The sequence below is a fragment of the Ascidiella aspersa genome, chromosome 3 (genome assembly GCF_963924565.1).
Source record: "Ascidiella aspersa chromosome 3, kaAscAspe10.2, whole genome shotgun sequence".
NCBI classification, from domain to species: domain Eukaryota; kingdom Metazoa; phylum Chordata; class Ascidiacea; order Phlebobranchia; family Ascidiidae; genus Ascidiella; species Ascidiella aspersa.
This window is the reverse complement of record NC_139449.1, coordinates 16,103,892-16,124,969: the sequence shown is the minus strand read 5'-3', so window position 1 is coordinate 16,124,969 and position 21,078 is coordinate 16,103,892. Positions and strand designations below refer to the sequence as shown.

Below are 21,078 nucleotides of genomic sequence, written 5' to 3'. Positions count from 1 at the left end.
TGTCATGTGCGTTTCAAAGTTTTCTTTGCTTGTTTTTTTTCCTGAAGTTATCGATTGCACACTGTGGTTTCGCAGCTGGCGCCTGACAGGATTGTCGACGACGCACGTGCTCACTTTTTCTGGACGTATTTGGCTGTTTCTGAGTTATTTTTTATCACGTCTTGCAATCACCATTCTATGACGTCATACTGCCATTGTTTTATTACGTCATTATTCATTAACGTCAGACGAAATATAGGGGAATTCCCTAGGTTAAAAATTCAGGCCCCCCTTTTTAATTTTCAGGTTACGCCCCTGATTGCCCCCCCTGGAAAATTTTCTGCGGACGCCCCTGAGTGTAGCTATAGTTTATATCTTTTGGTCAAAGAGCGTTTTAAAATATCGTCCGAGACGCTGATCCACGTTACCACTAGGCCTACAAGTAGGGGCTGTAGATGTAGTTGATAATGAGTACTCATTTAATTGCCTTTTGTGTCTCGATGTACCAAACTTACAACTACAATGTAGATGCTGCATTCAAATTGAAATGTTCATCTTCTGCTTCTAACATACGAGCACTCCAATTGGTTCCTTGAGTAACAGACAAGACTTTATTCGATACTGATCTTCATTATAACGAAATCTTCTTCAGTCACAAAAGCACTCGAGTTTGATGTCTGAGTAAAAGCCGTAAAAGCCATTTATATTGATTGAACACGCTATTTATAGACAAAAATCAGTTAACAAAATTTCTGCGAATAAAGAAGGATTTATGTAATTAATTCTTATGATACTTAACAAAATATCACATGACAAAAAGGGCGTAACTCAAGCCTTCTTTCACACTTATTTCTTTCACACTTATTTTATCTGACGCGAAACATACACTTTTTACGTCAAAACGCGATTGCGAAACAGCTTTCTGACTTCAGTTAAATGACAACAGTTTGAAATCACACGACCGGGGAAACTGATTTATGTTCAGACCGCGGCGTTTTGAAAACATATGCTAAAACGGATGTAAATGCCTTTACGCATAAAAATTGGTGTCAAAAATTGAATTTTTGCAAATTCGCTGAAAGGATATCGCAAACATTGAGAATGTGGTTGCAAGAAATCTAGGTAAAGGAATTTTACCGAAAACTTTCCGTTTATCGTTTGCACATTGGCTGCAAGAAATAACGCAAACATTGAAAGGGATTGCAAAGAATTTAGGCCATACATTTTTACTGAAAATTTTCCGTTACGACACAGCGATTAAAACAAAAATTCTCTGTGTAAATAACAATATGACGAAGTGCTGCTATAGGGTAAAGCGATTTAGGGATTTGAAAAAAAATTGCGGGTACGGTAAAACAAGCCTTAGGGAGTCCGCTTGAGAAACACATATTTTCCAATGACTGCAATATTACATCACAGTGGGTGAACCATGTTTATACGGGGCTATGAATGGCATTGTACTTTAACTTTAAGCTCATGCGCAAGATTTTGGCATCTATGCTCAATGGTCTTTCTTGTAACAAGTCAGTGAAAAGGAGCATGTGATGGAATTGGGGGTACAGTATAAGGATTGACATCCAAATCCAGTTTGCAAAGACCTGTAAACAACCAAATTACAACTCCAGAGGAAATGTTTCAATCTGTCAAACTAACATTGCTGGAATCAAGTTTATATTTCTAAAATCTAATGAAATATTCAAGCAAGGGAAAATTTAAAACAACGGTTTTCTGAACCTTACGACCAAGCTGACCAACGAAGATGGCGGTCAGTGTTTTGGCAAAAAAAGATCTTACAAACATACACCCTGGTTTCTAGGTAGCCATTATTTATTACAATTTATGGTATTTGGCTACCATACTAGAGTTTAGCTTTGATCAAGAAGATGTGGATTTTATGCACCCAAAAGGCCAAAGAGAGTATTTTTATTGGCCAGAGTATAAAGGTATTTATTCAGTGACCCCAAAAAATACAAACTAAATAAACAAATGCAAATTTTAATTATAAAAAAGGTCATCTGTTGAATATTCAATGTTGTAACACTACATTTATATAAAACTATGGTGTAAAAATGTTTTGCTTTGAGTATGTTAGTTTTATTTCTTTTCTTTACTTATTACAATAAAAGTGTACAGATCAATAGTAACTATGTAGTAAAACATGTATGGCTTGATTTTGTAAATAAATGAACCAAAACTTAGCAACATAAACGAAAAATGGGTATGATTTTTAATTCCTTAATTAAAAAAAATATACAAAAAAGTACATTTTTATTTTTGCATATAATGTTTAGCGAAACTGTATCTTTCAAATGAGATACTTTAAGGCAAAATCAAAATTAAGATTTTAGAGAAAAAGACGTTTAAAATTTGCGTTCCGCATGAATGATTTCTTCAATTGGGTGATTAAAAGTGGGTCAAACAATGCGAAAACATCAACTTTGACATTGTTTGTTATTCGCAAGTTGAAAAGAAAGGATTTCTATTGTTGAAAATCTTTGTGAGTAACTTAAAACTCCCTTTAAAACACAATAGAAGTGATACTACAAAGAAGCACTGTTTGTGCTATAATTTTTGCAACAAAAAAACAACAAAACATACCCTCAGTTAAATGATCATATCTCAAAAGGTACTTGACAAACTTTGGATTTTTTTTCAGTTTTGAGTTAATAAAGAGTCATTCTACATTGCCTGTAAGTTTCATCGAAAGCTGAAATGGTGGGTTACATTTTTTTATTTTTCTGGTGAATTGACATGGAACGACCCTCACGTGATAAAAATAGAGCAAGGGGTTTTAACGGGAGGGCACCTACCCCAATTCTGGTGTTAAAAAATAAAAACATCTCAACAGGTTTATGCAAAAAACTAAAGAAAGAAGAGAAGGTAGACGCATTTGCATATTTTTTTATCTTCTCGCGAACTTCTTCATGATTTTAATACAGCCGAGCAGTCGACCCTCGTAGCCCTCGCTACTGAATTATTTAGTCAATTTAAACCTATTTGGCCTAAACGTGATTTTTTGGCTCTTTGCGCGATTAAAAATCTAGGTACCGGTACATTAGTTTTTTTCATGTTGTCTTACTGACATGTAAACGGTGATACGGTTTTGGTAGGATACTTATTTCATATCGTGGTGCGAAATTATTCAGCTTTATCGTTTGGTTTCAGTGCAGTTGCAGAACGACTGAACTTAACACACCCAGGTTTGGATATCGACTTGTTTATTCCTCTGGGTATTTTATATAATTTTGTTGCAGATTTCAAAGATCGTTTTTTAATAACGATATATTTGTGTTTCTTTTCAATTTTTTTCAGACCATTTTGCTTAACCAGTTTTACTTCGATAATGTCGTAGGATTGAGCATCAATCAAATAGGGAATTACTGTTTAAGTCTAATTACTTAATCCGGAAAATAATTTTAGATTGCACAACGTGTAGCAACACTAAACTTAACATAAAACCAGAAGAGATTATGTGTTATTTCCCACGATGAAAGGCTATTTAACAAAACAAACAATGAAACTTCAAGTAGGATTACACTGGCCACAACACTTTGCATATAATATTCTAATGAAACACTGTTTCCTTAAGAATCTTAAAACTAAAAATTCTGTATTGGATAAATAACCAGGCCATTTAATACAAATGACTTAGCAAAAAGTAACTTCACCGTAAGCAGTCACCACATATTTTTACTACATTTCAACATCCATCAAAACTGAGTTAATCCCTAAAGTTTGTGAAAAATCCAATGTGGGTGATTTGGAGGCTCAAAACGTTCGTGACGGTTCAGCAAACAATAAGTATTTTTTCAATATGGGGCATACTTTAAGAGTGTCCAATGTATATACATATTGGCGGGTCGCATAGGATTTTATTTGTGGGGAGGATGAAATATTTGACATAGAATGTAAAGGGTTCGGGTAATTTAAAAAAAATGGACAGAAATATCATTTTGGCGTTATAAAGATGTTTTGTGAACTGGGCGCAACAATTCAAAAAACGTTATTTATATTAGTCCTTCCTTAGATATTGCCACAAAAATGCGCCCTTCGGCAAGTCACACATTCCGATCCGCGACTGCGAGGCAGTGTATTTTTGTTTTTTAAGGATAACTTGAAACATGTAACTGTAATGAACAAATTCGAGTCGCAAGCTTTACACGTGGATAAACAATAAAATATGATATTCACCATTTTCAACGTATACTTCAAAAAAAATAAAAATGGGAAGAAAGCGAAACGAATCATCAAAAGCAGTAAACAATTTAGAAATAATATTACAGGTAGACCTGTGCTGCATTGACTTGGTCCATGAATGGCCGAACAACGTAATCCGTGCTAAAAAATAAAATAGGGTTAATAACGTATAATTATAAAAAAAATCAACCGGTGGTTTAAAGCGTTCCAAGCACACTAAACCCGTACGATGTTCGCTTTCATCAAGCGCTATTAAAGCTAGTGAGGTTTACCTTATTAACAGTTTTTATATATTATTTTTGGTACCATAAAATATAACCAATTAAAATAAATCATACAAATTTAAAAGTCTGTGTGGTACAGCTAACTTTTAAATTAAAAAAGGAACACGATAAAGAAAAGGTTGGTAAACCCTGATGTATGCCAATTGCCAAGTTGTTCTACCAGTATTTGTCCGATACTACGTTGGTATACTTTGATCGCACTTTTTACTCAAAATATTGGGTATCCGTATCGGGCCAAAACACTAAATAACGGACATCCATACTTATCATACTAGTGTTTGATGTTTATATGCTGTGAAGTTTCGAGAAAAATGCAATTACAAAAATATTTTGGGTGGCACGTGGTCGTTCCCTTTTTTCAACATGATAATGCGTGCTTAGTACAATATCTTTCGCATAATAATTTAAAAAATGTGTTCATGTGCACTTTGTGCAGTGAAGAAAAGTAAAAAACAATTGAATTATAGTTTAATCGACGAAGTAACAAATTTAAACAAGTCATTAAAGGTAAAACGGGAAGCAAGTACAACAGCAACACGACAAAAGTAGTATAATTATATATATATATGACATTCCCTGAGTAAGATATACCTTTCAATACAAAAACCTTGCAATACATACTAGCGAAACTCATAATACATTAGAAAACCAATGTATGGTCACAAGAGCATTATTTTTCTTTAAGAAATTAACTTTAGTTTAACAGCGTTGACAAATTAACTTGGAGATTAGTTGTACTTAATACTATACAAAAACAGGGGTTGTTCTAGAAAGTCTTTATCGTAGGTATTTTTTGTTAAAAGTACGTAATACAGCTCTTTAAAAACCGGTAGGAAACGTATAATATGTATATTGTACATTCGCGAAAATGCTTTTATGCGAGTAGTAGATGTAGTTACGGATTGCTACGGGTAAGTAGGCGCTGGCTCTTAAGCCGAGAGCCGACGTTTGACTAAGTCACGTTCCTTGTCAAGGCCGACTAAAAAGGGAAGTCGCTAAAATACTCGTAATTTGTCCAGGTCCGCGCTATGGTTTACATTGAATGAGGCAAAATAGAAAACTCATAAGTATAAATGTTTTTAGTAGAATATCGGATTCTTAAAATTGGAATTCTGATCTCAAGTTTATGACGGATAATTGCGACCGCTAAAATTTGTTTTAAAAAGCATTTAAAAAACGCGAAAGGTTACAGCTATCTGTACATACGCGAGCTACAAATTTGTATAAAGGCCAGTCACTGTGCGAATATTTATAGGCTTGCTTTGAGTAGCCGTACAAAGGCGACAACGGCGTTTTTTCGGGCGACCAATTGCTTGCCAATAACTTTCGCCTAATCATTATTTGATCGCAAAAAATGTTATTGGGCTAGCGGCTAATGTGTAAAGCTACGTACAGAGATCGTAAAAAGCGCTGTTTTGAAAAATAGGCCAATGGCAATGTTTAGGCCATTATTTAATAAGATTATACCACCGTATAATTGCGAAGTAATGATAACGCGGTTACTTTGAATTATTTGCAGCATATGGCTTTTATGTAATATATGTTATTTTACATAATTAAGATATATTGTTTATTACGCTATGCACATGTTAGCAATATGTTATGTGATTAATTTCTGTTTTGTCAACGGTATTATGATTGGGGCGATTATTTTTTGAGAACTGTGACCTATTAGGAATACATTAATTTAAACAACACATTGTTGTTTGAAGTACTGCATTTTTTTGTGTTTTTTTACTAAACGCCGGTGGAACACACAATAGACATTTTTTCGGTTTATGCAAAACTCTTAAAAATGCTTAATTGATACTTGTGGCATAAAAAAGAAACAACTATAAAAATACCAAATACAACAATACGCTGGTAGAAAACTTTGGTGTAATCTGTTTAAAACAAAAGGTAATAAAAAATTCTCAGCAATTAATCTCGAAGACATTTTTTCAAATCAGAGAAACACGACTATCTGAAATAAAAAACGAAGTGCAATAAACCTGGCCCGCGTAGTTAATTCTGCCATCTCGCGTATACCTTATATTGCTCTAATTAAGATATAATACAATTTAAATGTCGTTGAAAGTAATTCAAAACTAAATCTTAAAAAAATATTAAACTGAATAACAAATTTCAATATCTTACTACATTTTTTGCGTTTTGTTAATAATTTTGACTTACTGCGTAAATTTTGACTTTTTTTTAAATCAAAAAATAATTAACACCCTAATTAGATAAACCACCCATAAAATAGAAGTTAAACAATACAATAAAATATACTAAGATTCGAAATTGTGGATAGTTATTGTTGATTCAAAACCCGCTATTCTAGATTACCTTGGTATTGTACTTTGAACAGCCCTACACACACACATATATATATATATATTTAAAAGTACAAGGGGAGTAAACTGTCAGCAATATATTTAAAAGTATGGTAAAGGTAATTCCAAGACTGGACTTACCTGAAATAAAATATCAAACCAAATGTGATTGATATTGGTAGTGCTGGTAAAGCCTTTCTGTAGATGGCTAACAAAATAAGTGTGAGTGACAAACCAATGAGAACAGCAACAAAACAAGCGATGGTGGTATTCCAATCACCCGAGGCAGACGCTTTTCCTACCAGAACACTGTAAAATAAAAATATAAGAGATTTAAAAAGATTAAAAAAGTTGTTTTACATGTGGACACCCCAAACGTAGGGCGACAGCTAGATATTTCAGTCTAAAAATATTTTAAACATATTCGGCGGAGTTTATAATATTTGGTGGTTTCATAGGATTCATAAAAAAATTGCAAACTTCTATGCGGCAAAATAAAAATCAAACCTCAAAAGTCTCGACGATCTGCATAGGTCGCAAAAATAGAAGCTAGGCAAAATATTAGATTTAAAGTGTGGCCGCTGTACAGCAGCTATACATAAATTACCTTTGCACAAATATACAGTAAGACGGATATTTATTTCCGATGGATATTGATGTACAAAAATGGTGAAAACGACAAAACAGCCTGCTAGTCATGAAAAATAATTCTAAAATCACGGTTGGCTAATTTTGTCATAAATTGCAGGAAAATTTGGTCCCAAATCAAACACATCAACAGATAGATAATTGCAAAGATAGATTTTATCATTGTTTTCAGTGGGGTTGAGCATCCCGGTTTTTGCTAGGGTGTAAGGAACACCCTGACCACCCAAACTCCGCTTCAATGATTGATCTCATTTATTCTCATAATAAATGGAAAAGTTTGTCCACCGCCATATGTTCGCCGGTCGGCCGCTGGCCTGTAGTGGTGGTGTTAAAGAGACATATAGAGTAACGTCGCTTTTACTGGGCGGGGTAATTCCCCGTTTTCCGTCTGAAGTTAATGACGTCATAAAATAGTGACAAATATGACGTCATAAAATAGTGATTGTAATGACGTCATAAATAATAAAAGAATCATCAGAAACAGCCGATTAACATCCAGCAAAAGCGAACCTTTAGGCCAGGGGTCGGCAACCTTTTGCTAGTCGCGGGCCAAAACCAAAGTCACCAAATTCCCGATGGGCCGTAATAAATTTCCAAAAACAATTTTGTTATTAAAACGTGTAGTTTTAAAACACTGTGATTCAACATCGGACCCAAATGTTTTATGTAATTAAATATAAATGTCTATTTTACCCTAACATGGAGCAACGCGCGAAGCGCGAAAAAATGCGTTTGTTAGGTTTAAATTGGCAAACCTTTTAATTTGCAAGAAGACGCACAAAATAAAAATATGAACAATACATTTCTGCTACCCTTTTGGTTACTGTTTATCATAAAATACGGGGTACGCCAGAGAAAATGATATAGATTAAATTGAAAAAACTTTCATTTTAGAGAGTTTCATGCTCCGAACAATTTCCACCTAGATAGTTTTCATGCGCACGGCCCTTTGGTCTGAGAAGACTCCCTCAAATAGAAAGTGTACTTCAAAGGAAACAAGATAAGCGCGTAACGCGAAAATTTTTTGCATTTTCGTGTGGGTAAAATAGTTAAAAAAGAAATTACGCGGGCCGGATGATTTTCACTGGCGGGCCGCGGGCCGTAGGTTGCCGACCCCTGCTTTAGGCGCAAAGCGTACACGTGCGTCGTCCACACTACTGTCAGGCGCCAGCTGCAAAACCGCTTAGTATGCCATCGTTAACTTCAGGAGTAAATCGAAAACAAGACCGTGAACTATATGTGATTGATTTTCCGTGTACGGGGCTACGCTAAATTACAAGCACGTCTTTCGCCACCTGCAATACTAAACGAAGATCGTTTTCCCGGGTGTTATTCGGCTAGCACAATAAAAAAACGCCATTTTAACAGTTAATCCAAATCAGTGCCAACATTTTTAAGTGAGGGCACACGTGGCGAGCGAAGCGAGCGCGATTTTTTTTTGGTATAACGCATTTATTTTAAATTTATTGCAAGTTTTTATTACATTGCCGAAACTAAAAAATAAAAATATATGTCCAATATTTTTTAATACATTTTCCGTTTGTCCGCGACGCACTTGGCAGCCCTCCACGGCGCAGCGAAGCGCTGATCGAAACAAACGCTGATCTAGTTCAAAAGACGGCATTAAAATGTAAACAAAAGAGACGTAGAAAGATCATTCGCGCGAAGCGCGAAAATGTTTCGCACTTATGTAGTTAAAACAGTTGAAAAGTATATGAAATGAACTCGTTTATAGTTAAGAGGCAGCGGGCCCGATAAATTACACCGGGCCTCAGGTTGCCGACTCCTGTCTTAGACCAACATCTAATATTAACGCGGACAGCAAACTGCGAGAAACATCAGCACCGTCTAACTCGACGTTTACAGCGAGAAAAAACGAAGACCGCTTGATTTTTGTTGTTGATTGTAGAACACACACTTGCTAATCAGCCAACCTGAACGAATAACGAAAGGCGAAAGGGAAAAAAATCCTGCGTTTACGGTCGACCAAACAAGAAACGAAAAACGGCGTTTTGCGCTCGATCTTAGTTTTGCATTAGCAAGACGCGTGACCCAATTACATTAAAAAACACGCAGCTTCAGACGGTGAGTTAAACGCTGACAAAAACGAACAAAAAACGACGAAAAGGGGGGGGTCTGAACCCCCAAAGATCTTAGGCTATCCGTAACTTTACTTGTTGTAAAATCATATATTAAACACAACATTTTTCAAAAAAGTGCTTTGCCTGAATTATAGTTTCAAATGTACATGAATTAAACAACAAAAAAAATTAACTAAACGATACAAAATTGGGAAATTAAATAAATTGACTATTTTAATAAATCTCATGACTGTAGAAAATTATACTTCGTAAGTTTTAACAGTTTTTTAAAAATATTTCCAAAAAAATTCAACACAAATGTTTCCACTGAATCAAAAAGGAATTCCAATTGCTTAGGTCTAATAAAATTTATGTGTAAATACCTGTAAAATATGAAATCTCCCAATCCTAATTTGACCCCCTTGTCCTCTGGCTCAGATATTTCTGGCAAAGGCCCATGTTCCTCTCGGGCTTGTTGCCGGCTTTCTTCACTACTCCGGATTTCAACCTTAAAAGTAAAAAAAGGAGTTTCAACAAAATCGCGGAAATATTATTTTGAACTAACCTGTTCGTCCATAGCACGACTGACCTCATTTTCACGTTCATGCTGCCAGGCAACGCTGAAACCAGCAGCAACATCACTTGACGCAGTTGTTTCTGTTGTGACTTGAGAACCCGTCTAAAACAACCAATTTTGGTTGTATTGAGTACAGGTTAGACCAATCATTAGAATAAGGATCCAAAGCAACAATTACTTGTTACAACAAAAGTACACAAATTTGAAGACCTGTTCACTATATTGTACAACTTTTAGCTTAATTAATAAGATTTTCAGAGTAAGCACTTTGCATTTTCCAGTATAATTCATTGTTTTTTGTTTTGTTATGTTTTAAGGACTTTTAAGCGTTTCAAATAAATAACATTTCTTTCAAGTTTTTCTTTTAATTTATATATTTTTTCATGAGTGCTTAACAAATTCCTGGATATTTTGCAGACATCTACAATTAGGTAGTTGACAACCAGCTACACAGGTTTAGCTGTGCTACACTACAAACACATTATAAGCCAGGTCTAGAGTTTTTCAAAGTAGAATATGGCATGTGGAGGAATCAAATCTAAATCTGCCTTAATTTTAGGTAATTGGAAACACTTAAATAGATTTCAAAACCAGTGATTCTTAACCTTTTGTTAATGGTTGGCTCTTCAATAAGCTCTCAATGTTTTTTTTTTGTCAATAAGCTCTCAATGTTTAATCTGTGTTTAACCTTACAATTGGTTGCGGTTTAGTCATTTAGGGTTTTAATTTTAACCAACCACCTCCCCCATCTATGAAAAGTACTAAATAAATCAATAAAACAAACTTGGATTCCAGATTCTAAACATACTAGTCTAAAATACTTTGGTACTGTACTTCAAACACCCATAGCTAAGTCATTAAGATTATGTTTTTTTCTGTATATTGCTTTCTATAATAATCAAAAACCCATTTTATGCCAACTAAGACCCAGATAACAGGACACAAAAAGTAGATAACAAAACAAGTCTTTGTTCATGTTTTTCAACACACATTTTCTAATGACAGATTAAACCAAGATATGCTTTCCAAGAAAAACAGCTTTTTTATCTACTCATTTTAAATTTACCTTGGATAACTAATGTATTAAAACTGTAGGCCTTAAGCTATTATGAGGGAAGAATGTTATACAATACGGCATTAAATTTACTATGTTAATTTTGCCATTTGCAACAAAACTGTAAATTATCTTGAAATAAAATGTATTTTACTTAAACAGGCCTGATAACGAAAATATATTTCATTGGTGAAAGGGACAGACTTCTTAACAATGAAGAAAACAGTCGTGTAAGCTACAGCAACATGCATTTTAAACAAAATTAATTTTTTCTTTTCGATTTTTTTATATGAACTCCTGTATAATATCAACCCCAGAATAGTTAGTATCCCGGTGTACATTCACTAGCGTTATGCCAGCCAAGCGCTTTAGGACGCATGTGGCTCTTTTAAACGTTTTTATCGTTATCATATTATCATAACTTCAATAATAAGCTTTGTTTGTACTTTTCACGCTTTATACAATCAGCAAAATCAAACTACAAATATCAAGAGTCATGCTATGTACCTGGCTACAATAGACATTAGTCATTGGCTTTAAACATAAAACTGAACTTACCCTGACCCTTTGATCACCTTCATTGGCCATTCCAACTGTCCACATCATTCCAGAGGAATAAATTAAGGCAGGGAATAATGGTTCATTTCTCTCTTGTGCTAACTCAACTAGCACTCGTAAAGGACCTTAAAAATATGAAATCAGTTGAAAAAGATGTGTACAGTAAAAAGTAGAAAATCGTTTATATTGTTTTAAATTCGGAAATTCATGCATGGATTTAAGCACACATTTTGTGCAGGGTATATATGGTTTAAATAAATTGTTACTTCATAAACAATTTTTTGCAAAAAGTTACCGTAAGTAGTTTTTATGTTGTGAATTAAAAATCAAATACATTTCAAATTATAAAGTGTAGTTACACCAATGGCTACCTTTGGGACAAAGTACTGCAATCAGATCATAAATTGAGATGAAGGCAAGTATCACCCATGCAGTCCATTCTGGCAGGTACTTGATGAAAACAAGTGCCATGAGTGCTGATACTACAATAAGATAGGCTTGCTGGAGCAGCAGTGGTCCTATAATCAAATTTTATTGTAAATGTTTACCTTTTTTGTAAATGGTAAAAAGGTATGCATTGTTTTTAACCAATAATACAGCTAATGTTGTCCTTACCATTTTTAGGGAAAGAAACTTAAGTTGCATATTTATTTTGCACCATTATTAATTAATCACTTCTGTCGACTTAAGGTCTGCAAATACTTTTTAGACCCAAAATTAATAGTCCTAAAGTTGTGCGACCCAAATATGTCAGGAGTTGTGTTTATTTAAACTGTTGTTCTGTTGGTTTGCGGCAATTTTTAACAGTATTGTTAATAATGAAAGTTAATGGCTTGTATTGCATCACTAAGCCTAAGCGAAAATAAGCCTTGCAAGTTTATATGACTTGAGGATCTAATCAAGTTTTAAAAAATACTTATTTCTCTGTAGTCCAGTGCAAAAATGATTATAAATCATTATAATAAAGTGACAGCTCTTAAAATAGATTTTGTGCTGTTGCACATTATGACTGAAACAAACCATTTTGACCCCCTGATCATATTACAAACAAGTTATTGATTCACACCAAGCGTTAACAAATTGCACCAAATTAAAAAGTATTTATGGATGGGTTAAATTGTAACTTTGATATAGAGCCATTAAAGCTTTGTCCAATAGTATTATAAAGACTTAAAAACAGTATGGGAAATGCTGGCTACTTGGCGACTATGTTGACCGGAGAAGATCCATTTTACAAAAAAAAAACCTTGTGGTTGTTTTCACGCATTAGGTACTACACAATTGGAGGAAATTGCTTTTGTTGTGACATTCTGAAAAAGGTTACGGAAGTGCGAAGAACAATGTTTAGTGGGGAAAAAGGCAAATCCAGGCATATAAATTGTTTAATATATTGAAAAGTACTCAACTTCGATCATACAAATTATTGCGTGTTTGCAGTTTCCCCCTGGGGGGCCACGGAGCGGTCATTAGGGGGCCAATGGCATAACTCTCAAGCTAGGTAAAATATGCACATTAATCTAGATTAGGTTAAAATAAGGTTTATTTTTAAAGAGTGCAATATTGTCATGTCACTTTGCCACTGAGAAGTCCTAAAAAATATTCCCTCTGAAATAAAGCATCACCATAAAAACCAACATAAGATTTAGCCTAATGGGACAAGGCCTCATACTTGATCACCTAAAATCAGCACAAATTTTTACTAAGACCAACTCTGTGTTACATTTTCTTTTGTGTACAAATGCAAACCCTAAATCTTAACAAAAATATATCGCTATATATAAATTTTAAGAATTTTGCAACCCAAACTTGGGTCGCAACACATTATTTGCAATATGTTTTGTTATCTTGTAAATCGGATATATATTCTATAAAATTTATTTACCTTTCCAATGAATACAAATCATTCCAACTACGCCAAAGTTCCACATCACTACTGCAAGAGTGATTAAATCCATTGCTGCATTATAAGCTCTCAATACTTCAACCAAATAAAGATAAGCAAAAAGAAATAATAGCAAAACTGAGGAAAGTATCAACCATCCATGGATGACTTTGTAGCATCTGCAAGGCATAATATTGCATTTAAAGTACCAATGGTTGTTAGTGGTCAGTAACTGGAGTTGGTTAAGGCAGTGGTCTCCAACCTGTGGGTCTCGACCCCAAATGGGGTCGCCTAAAATGTTTCTGGGGTCGCCATAACTCATCATGTTTCTGCTGTTTTAGCACGATTTTTGTATTTTGTTTTTTGTTTACAATGACGCCACATTAATAAACTTGCATGAACAGATAGCAAAGATAAGATTTTATTTCTTCTATACCGAACATAGATGTTTTTAGCTTAAGGAGCTGCGACTGTAGTTTACAATGATTTCAGCAAATAAATATTTACTTTTGGATTTGATGCAATTAAAACCCAACTTTGTCCGATTTTCTGAGTTAACTACTTGTTTATGTTTTAACCACATTGTTTTGTTTAACGAAATTCAGCGCAATGAGCATATTAAAAACGAAACATCGTAAATCGCTTAGAAGTAAAGCATGACGGTTATTCTTATGCAAAGTGAAGCCGCGCTTTCAAAAACTGGTGGTTACCAGGTGCAACCATCGCACTGAATGCAATTTAGCGTTGAACTTTATTGAAATTTTTGGGCATGTTCGTGTGCTTATTTCAAATTCATAGTTTACCTCCTAAAATAAATCATTTTGGCGCACATATGTAGCCACAGTTCTGTGAAATGTGTATAATTTAAGCATATTTGCTTGTGTTACTTAGTTCCAGCATTATTTATAATATTTTTGTTTCTATCCGAAAACAAAATGGGGTCGCAATGTAAATTCTGTTTTCATTTTATTTAAATTGGGGTCACCTATTAAAAAGGTTGGATACCACTGGGTTAATGTATCTAACTCATAGCTTTAGGCTTGTTCCTTCGCTTTAGACTTTATTTAGTTAAAAACATATTTATATTTTCTTTCACTATACATAATATTGGAAAGAATATATTAGTTTTATCTAGGTTTGAATTGTAATTTGCACTTATTGCCTTGTTGTGCTAAGCCAGAGGTTTACAACCCAGGGATTTTGAATTTGTTTGAATTTGTTAAAAAAATTTCAGCATATAACCATTAACCATATTTACATTGAAATGCATATGAAATTATAGATGGCCACAACTTTCTTATAAAGGTTAGGCTTGTTTTGTTGAGTACAAAGGTTCATATTTCAAACTTTGATAAATCTTAATTCTAATAAGGATACAATCCATAAAAATGCACAACTTGACTAGATGCGGTTTTTACAAGAAGCCCTGAAGCACATCTGTACAAAAAATGTCGCTCATATGCAAACAAAAATGTATTTGGGGTGTGACTGGTTCTTAATGCTAAATAAAATCAACAGATTTTTTCAGACTCTAAAGATTGCTACATTCTCTTATACCACTGAACTTTTTACCTGTATTTGTACAAAAGAACAAGAAAAATTGTCATTAGAACGATGACACCAATCATTATGAGGGAATTCACAACAGATTCCCAAGCAACTTGAGCAGTGCTGGCATTTTCTGTATGAAAAGGTGTGTAGACAAGATATTGACCCCCTGACTGATCAGTGTAATAAGATACCGACCTGTATAAAAAACACATACAGTTCAGTTTATATGTCAGTACTTAATAACCAGTGATATTTTCATCCAAAACTAATGATTATATTGTCTACTTCACAAGTTTCAAAAACATTTTTGAGAAGTCTTTCAAAAACATTTTGAAACGAGTTACAATGACTTGTTTTTATTGAAACCATTTCTGGTAAAATTAGCTAATTTATTTTACTTTTTTTACATGTAAAACAAAATTGCTGCAATTTGTTTAACATTTTGCTTTAGGCGTGAAAAAAAATGCTCTTTTTGACTTATCATTTAAACAGACAGTTAACATTTAATTTTAATGCAAATTACTTGACATTGACCATATTTGTTATGCAATGATTTTAACACCTTTTTGTCGAAAATCACTAGACTTTCATTTCTTAACGTAGCAACAATATATCTAGATACACTTACTTTATTGTTGCCACCACAACAATCATGCAGAGAGTGACTGGAATAAACAAAGAAATAACAGTGTTTGCACCATATCGCAAATCCTCTTCTTCGTCTGCAACTGTGAGACAACAATGTATTACAACAGAAGCAATGGTGACTTGTTTCTTCAACGAAACCGGTAACACAATGAAAACAAGTAACTTTACATTACCACAAGGATAGCGTTAAATACAAGAGCTGACATGACAGTTAAAAGTTTAAAGCTGAGAGTGAGCAAGGAAAGACAATTGCTTTAGTTGTTATAATGACCACAAAACTTTCCAAGTTTGGACAATCAGGTCAGTCATACTTTTTGGATTGGTTAAGTGAATGCCAGAAACTTAAGCAAAGTGCTATACAAACTCGGGCGAGTCAAAAATCGTGGGTATGAAATGCTTGTCCTAAAGTACGCCAGTGAAGAGCACAATGAAAAATAAGGCATTTTGAGAGTATGTATAATTATATATCACAAAATTTTGACGTAAAATTAGGGCAAAACAAAATATTGGTGCAAATCTTTGGCAGCCACAAATGATGCACTGCAGTTGCGACACAGTGAAACATGCCATAGTGCACAGTGCCTTTGGGCTGAATAGATTTGCTTAAAACATAAATACAATTAGGGATGTTCAAAGTAGAATCCCAAGGTATTCTAGAATAATAGGTTTCGAATCTAGAATAACGAATCCAGAATAGCGAATCCTAGTATGTTTTTATTAAATTATTTAGCCTCGATTTTGCTTGGGGGAGGGATTAATCGTAATCTACCCTACAGGGCACACAATCACAGCAATAAATCACCCAAACAATTTTCTAACAAGTACATTATAATAAAAAAACTCTCTCATATGTTTAACATTCTTAACAAAGTTCTGTCATCTGAAGCCGTTCTGTAAACTCTCAATATGTCAACTGTAATATGTCAACTGTCCAGGTTGTGTCCAAAACTTATATTTTTGCCAAAAGTCAGCAAATGCAACACTGCACATAGAAGTCTTAAGCAATTCGGTCCTGATTTTAAAAGCATTGTTAAGTCTTATTGCTTCTTTTTTGACTAACATGATCTGTTATGCAGTCAAATGATGTACTGCAAAGAATACAAAGTTATTATTGACATAACGAATTCTTGACAATTACGTTGTGCATAACTGCATAACTTCCCTGAATATTGGCCTAAAGTTGACCTTAAGTAACCCCATAGCGCATTTTGTGGACGGCCAGCACGTTTTGCAACGCTATGTTACTTTTGCAACTTAACGCATTTAGGGAAATTGCGAACTCCACACCAGACATTACACGTTAGCCGCTCTCCCAATAACGCTTGACTGACACTTAATTATTAGACAAACGTTATCGCGCCCGACTTATTAGGATACACATTTAACTGCCTTAGTTAAGCAATATAAATATATAGTCGCTGTCACACAACAAAACTATGAACAAATAGCACATGGAAAATAAAAACCTTCACTAGTATATATATAAATACATAAGAAAAGACAGTAAATTGCAAAAAAAGGATAAGCATGGTATAAACGTAGGCCATTTGTATGGTACAATAAAAGCATTTCTCAATATGGTCATACCAAAAACAGTCAGTACTAACATTAAGTAATACCTTTTTTGGGTGTGAATTTTAAATAAAAACTATACCATAAATACAGGAAAAAACTTACATCTCCAAGACAATTCAAAAGTTTTACTCCCTATTAAACTGCATTTCGCTTAGGAGAAGTGCTCATTGGCACCTGTTTACCATGAAGCAAGTGCCTTTAGTATATTTGCAACATGGAATAATGTCACAAGCAGTACCAAAATATTATTCCACATTGGCCTTTCATATTTAAAATAAGCCCATAAAACAAAATTTAAGTAGTAACTTGTCTGCCTAACTTTTATTTTCAGCTACAGAAGTGTATTTTTTTTTTGTTTTAAATGAGCTGATGGGTCTTCCTTTCCAATCACATAAAGGATTTTTTTGTTTTATTTGAAAATTTTATTTGAAAATAAAAAAATATTTTATAAATTTTACAAAACAATGCCAGGGGGAAAAAAACAAGTGTACATTAAGTCCATTGATAATAAATTATAGGAGCAGGTTTAATTGAAGTACATAGACCAAAAATGCTCTATCAAAGCCACAACTACACACAGTCAGTTGAGTAAAAAAAAACATTTTTACTGATTATATTAAGGTATCCCTATTTTCCAGCAGTCCAAAAACTTTTCAGCAACTAATTTCTCCCAGGTTAATTAAAACTGAGCCTTTTCACAGTTAGCACTGGAAATAATAAATCGGTGGAGTGCGAACTGAAAAAATAAATAAATAAATTGTGGGGCAGGAAAGAAAGTAAGGTATTTTTTATTTTAATAAGTCAGCTGTTGTGATAGAAGACAGAATAAAGACCATTGCCATAAACATTGGTATGAAAATTTACCAAATGTTTTTAAAAGGCCTTTCTTTTCACAACTTTTTACGATAGAAATTAAACTATCGTTGTTTGAATCAGCATAACTTTTCATTAAAAAAATGAGGATAGTTAATGGCTTACTGGTTAGGCTGAAAATGCCATATTTAACTGACAAAATAACAACCAAAAATATGTTTAGTTTAGGTGCGATGGCAATTTTTTTTATCTAAACTTTAGCAAAGTTTTTACCGTAGGTAAATGTATAATATATACATTAAATAAGCAAAAAAGGATAGTTTTGTACATTATAGTCGTCAACTTGTATCCATAATGGATGATTAACTCTGTTTAATCATTTTAAATTACTATAACCCAAATACTAGAATAGAAAAACATGTGAAATGACACTGGTCAGCAGCAATTTAAAAAATAAAAAGTGTTTTCGGCGTTGATTCCGTAACTGCCCTCATTGTTTTTGTACTAACTTTTTAAAGGAATATCTGTGTTGATGACCTGCTTAGCTTAACATTTAGATGACTTCTTCCAAGAATACCTAGGTACAGTTAGTGATAAACAAAAAAAACATTAAGTTAAGTCCTGTAACCAAGGAATTTTGAAGTGGGGAATAATATAAAGCAGAGCTCCGCAACCGGTTTGCCGCGAGACCATGCTAGTTGGGTGTGCTAATTGCATTTTTAAGTGTACTACTCGGAGGTTTGCTACTTGCGTTTTTAAGGGTAGTTTTTAATTTTAGTTAAATTAATGCAAAAAAGCATTATTTTAGATGTATTTTATTGGCATTTTCTGATACTAAACTAGTCTTGGCAGCTGTTACAAAAAATTCAATTAAGCAAAAAATAAAAAGCATCAAAAGCCCTCTGTTCTTTAATGAGCTATTGAAAAGGGGTGCAATTGAGGGGAACAATTTTCAGGACTTTTGCCGGCTCTAAGTCTTCAAAACCACAAAATCAGAAAATAAAGGAATGTAATACGTAAAACTTTTGCTCCTTCGGTGCATTTCATCACAAATTGCTTCTTATTCTCTTGGGGTAACCTAGAATATTTGCTAATGTTGTCTATTGTCGATTGTGCCACAAGTTGAAAACGGTTGCTGAGCACTGATAAAGCATCTGATGAAAGTTATATCCTGATGACCTGAGTCATGTGTACATAAAAGTTATATGTCAGGCGTTTAAGGGCCGTATCATAGCTGTGCATTGTTTTCAAGATTTTTTTTTAAATTAAATTTGACGATATCTTAAAAATGTGATGTGCTAGAGAAGATCTATATTCGGAATCGGAACGAAAAAACAATTTAGAATAAAAACCTACATTCTCATTTAAAAAAAGTAAAATTTGTTGACCAGTGATTGATAAAAAATTGATAGCAGTTAAGGCTGAAATTAACGAACCATAAATTATCATTTTGTATAGTATTATTTTGCAGAGGTCTGTGCGGATTAGGAGACACCTGCTTATCAGACAGAAAACCATTTATAAATAAATGTAACAAAAGTAAACAGGTTGAATTTAGTAATAATTTACCTGATTCTATTCTTGGTCTCCTCCTTGGTGAACTTTCATTGTTTCTAAAAATAAAAAAAACATTATATATATAATTAATTAAAATTTTCTTTCCAATAAATAATCTTCCTGAATAGAAATGGAGAAAAACAAACCGATTGGTTACCCCATTAGTGAAGATTAAAATGAGTATAAAACTAAGTAATTAAAATCATTTGTTTGTCAAAAAACAAACATTTTCTCTAAAAGATTTCTCAAAAAAGTTTTTTCAGAATTTAAAATACCTACAGTATGGACCAGTTTGGAAAGTTTATCCTGTGCAAGGGATTTATCTCCAGCACAATTTCCACTCTCAGCTGAGGCGGTAGCATGCATCAACCACAAAAAATTGATTTACCACGCCAAACTTAAACTTTATTTTACTATTTGGAATTTTAGAAATTACAGTATTACAGTCACGCTTTAGCAGTAACTTTATTATTTGCAGCTTCATTTCAAGCTTCATACCCACATACTCAAAGTTTCCAATCTGAAGAACAGAGAATGGGAGTAAAATGTATTTGTATGATACCTCAGCATGAAATCTTCAAATTGATTACATTAGAAACATAGAATTTCACTGCAAAGAATGTCATCCTCACAGAAAGTGTAATCTTTAACCAATATTAAGAATGCTAGCTACAAAAAGGGTTAAAAAATAACTTACTCTAAACTTCCATGATTGGCAGAAGCTTCAGTTTGGGACATTGTTCGTTCGTTTCTTATAAGACTCCGTTGCTCAGTCAAAGACTCAGCAGAAGAATTCATGAAAATGCGCCTTTTATGTTCTATTATTATTTTTTTCCCTTTAGCAACCTCTGAATGTTAAGCTATAAAAAAACAAATATTGTCATTTTACATAATGGTTGTTCTTGTTTTTGAGATCTAATGGTATCTACAGGCAGTTTTTGTACATCAGTGCTATTCTGCATTCTGTAGCAGGTGCACACCATAAGTGAGGGGCGGGCAACATACGGCCCACGGGCCGGGTCCGGCCGCGACGAGATTTTGAGCGGCCCGCAAACAGTTTCTGGTGTTATATGATAATGTGGCTCGCGGCCACATTCTGCCACAATCCCCCACTACTTGCTTACTACGTCAATTTATAAAGATTGTTAGATATTCTTTGGCTCTTTGTTTTCTTTGTGTTTTTAGATTCTTGGTTTTGGGTTGAAATTATATTAAGAATTTACAAAGATATTTTCCCATGGATTTGCCCAGAAGCGTAAGTTTGAGAACGAGTGTCGCGAATTTACCAAGGATTTGTTTGGATGTTAAGATGTAAATATAATTCGCTAATAAAAGCATCATCAGTAGGGCGATTATTTT

At 33.8% G+C, this 21,078-nt stretch overlaps 1 protein-coding gene across 3 annotated transcripts; it reads right to left on the bottom strand.

The window, feature by feature from the left end:
- Window positions 1-1,869: 1,869 nt before the first annotated feature.
- LOC146160404 (presenilin-1-like) lies at window positions 1,870-20,575 on the bottom strand. Of its 3 annotated transcripts, none has more exons than XM_083385628.1 (11): window positions 20,417-20,575; window positions 19,732-19,775; window positions 15,755-15,854; window positions 15,148-15,321; window positions 13,576-13,754; window positions 12,065-12,211; window positions 11,694-11,818; window positions 10,070-10,183; window positions 9,888-10,012; window positions 6,917-7,084; window positions 1,870-4,317 (listed from the first exon to the last, which is right to left on the bottom strand). In XM_083385628.1, exons 1-11 carry the CDS (start codon window positions 20,515-20,517, stop codon window positions 4,257-4,259), a joined length of 1,338 nt encoding a protein of 445 aa, XP_083241754.1. In that variant the 5' UTR covers window positions 20,518-20,575; the 3' UTR covers window positions 1,870-4,256. The 3 variants fall into 3 exon arrangements, with proteins under 3 accessions (XP_083241754.1, XP_083241755.1, XP_083241756.1); XM_083385629.1 differs by having other exon boundaries at window positions 10,094-10,183; XM_083385630.1 differs by having other exon boundaries at window positions 15,755-15,848.
- Between the last annotated feature and the right edge of the window lie 503 nt (window positions 20,576-21,078).

Bases quoted from the DNA above. Each gene is read 5' to 3' on its own strand.
- LOC146160404 (XM_083385628.1), bottom strand. From the start codon at position 20,517: ATGAATTCTTCTGCTGAGTCTTTGACTGAGCAACGGAGTCTTATAAGA. The intron at 13,755-15,147 runs GTAAAAAGTTCA...TATGCCTTGCAG, and splicing joins GTTCTTTTGTACAAATACAG to ATGCTACAAAGTCATCCATG. The intron at 10,184-11,693 runs GTAAGTTCAGTT...TGGTTGTTTTAG, and splicing joins AAGGTGATCAAAGGGTCAGG to ACGGGTTCTCAAGTCACAAC.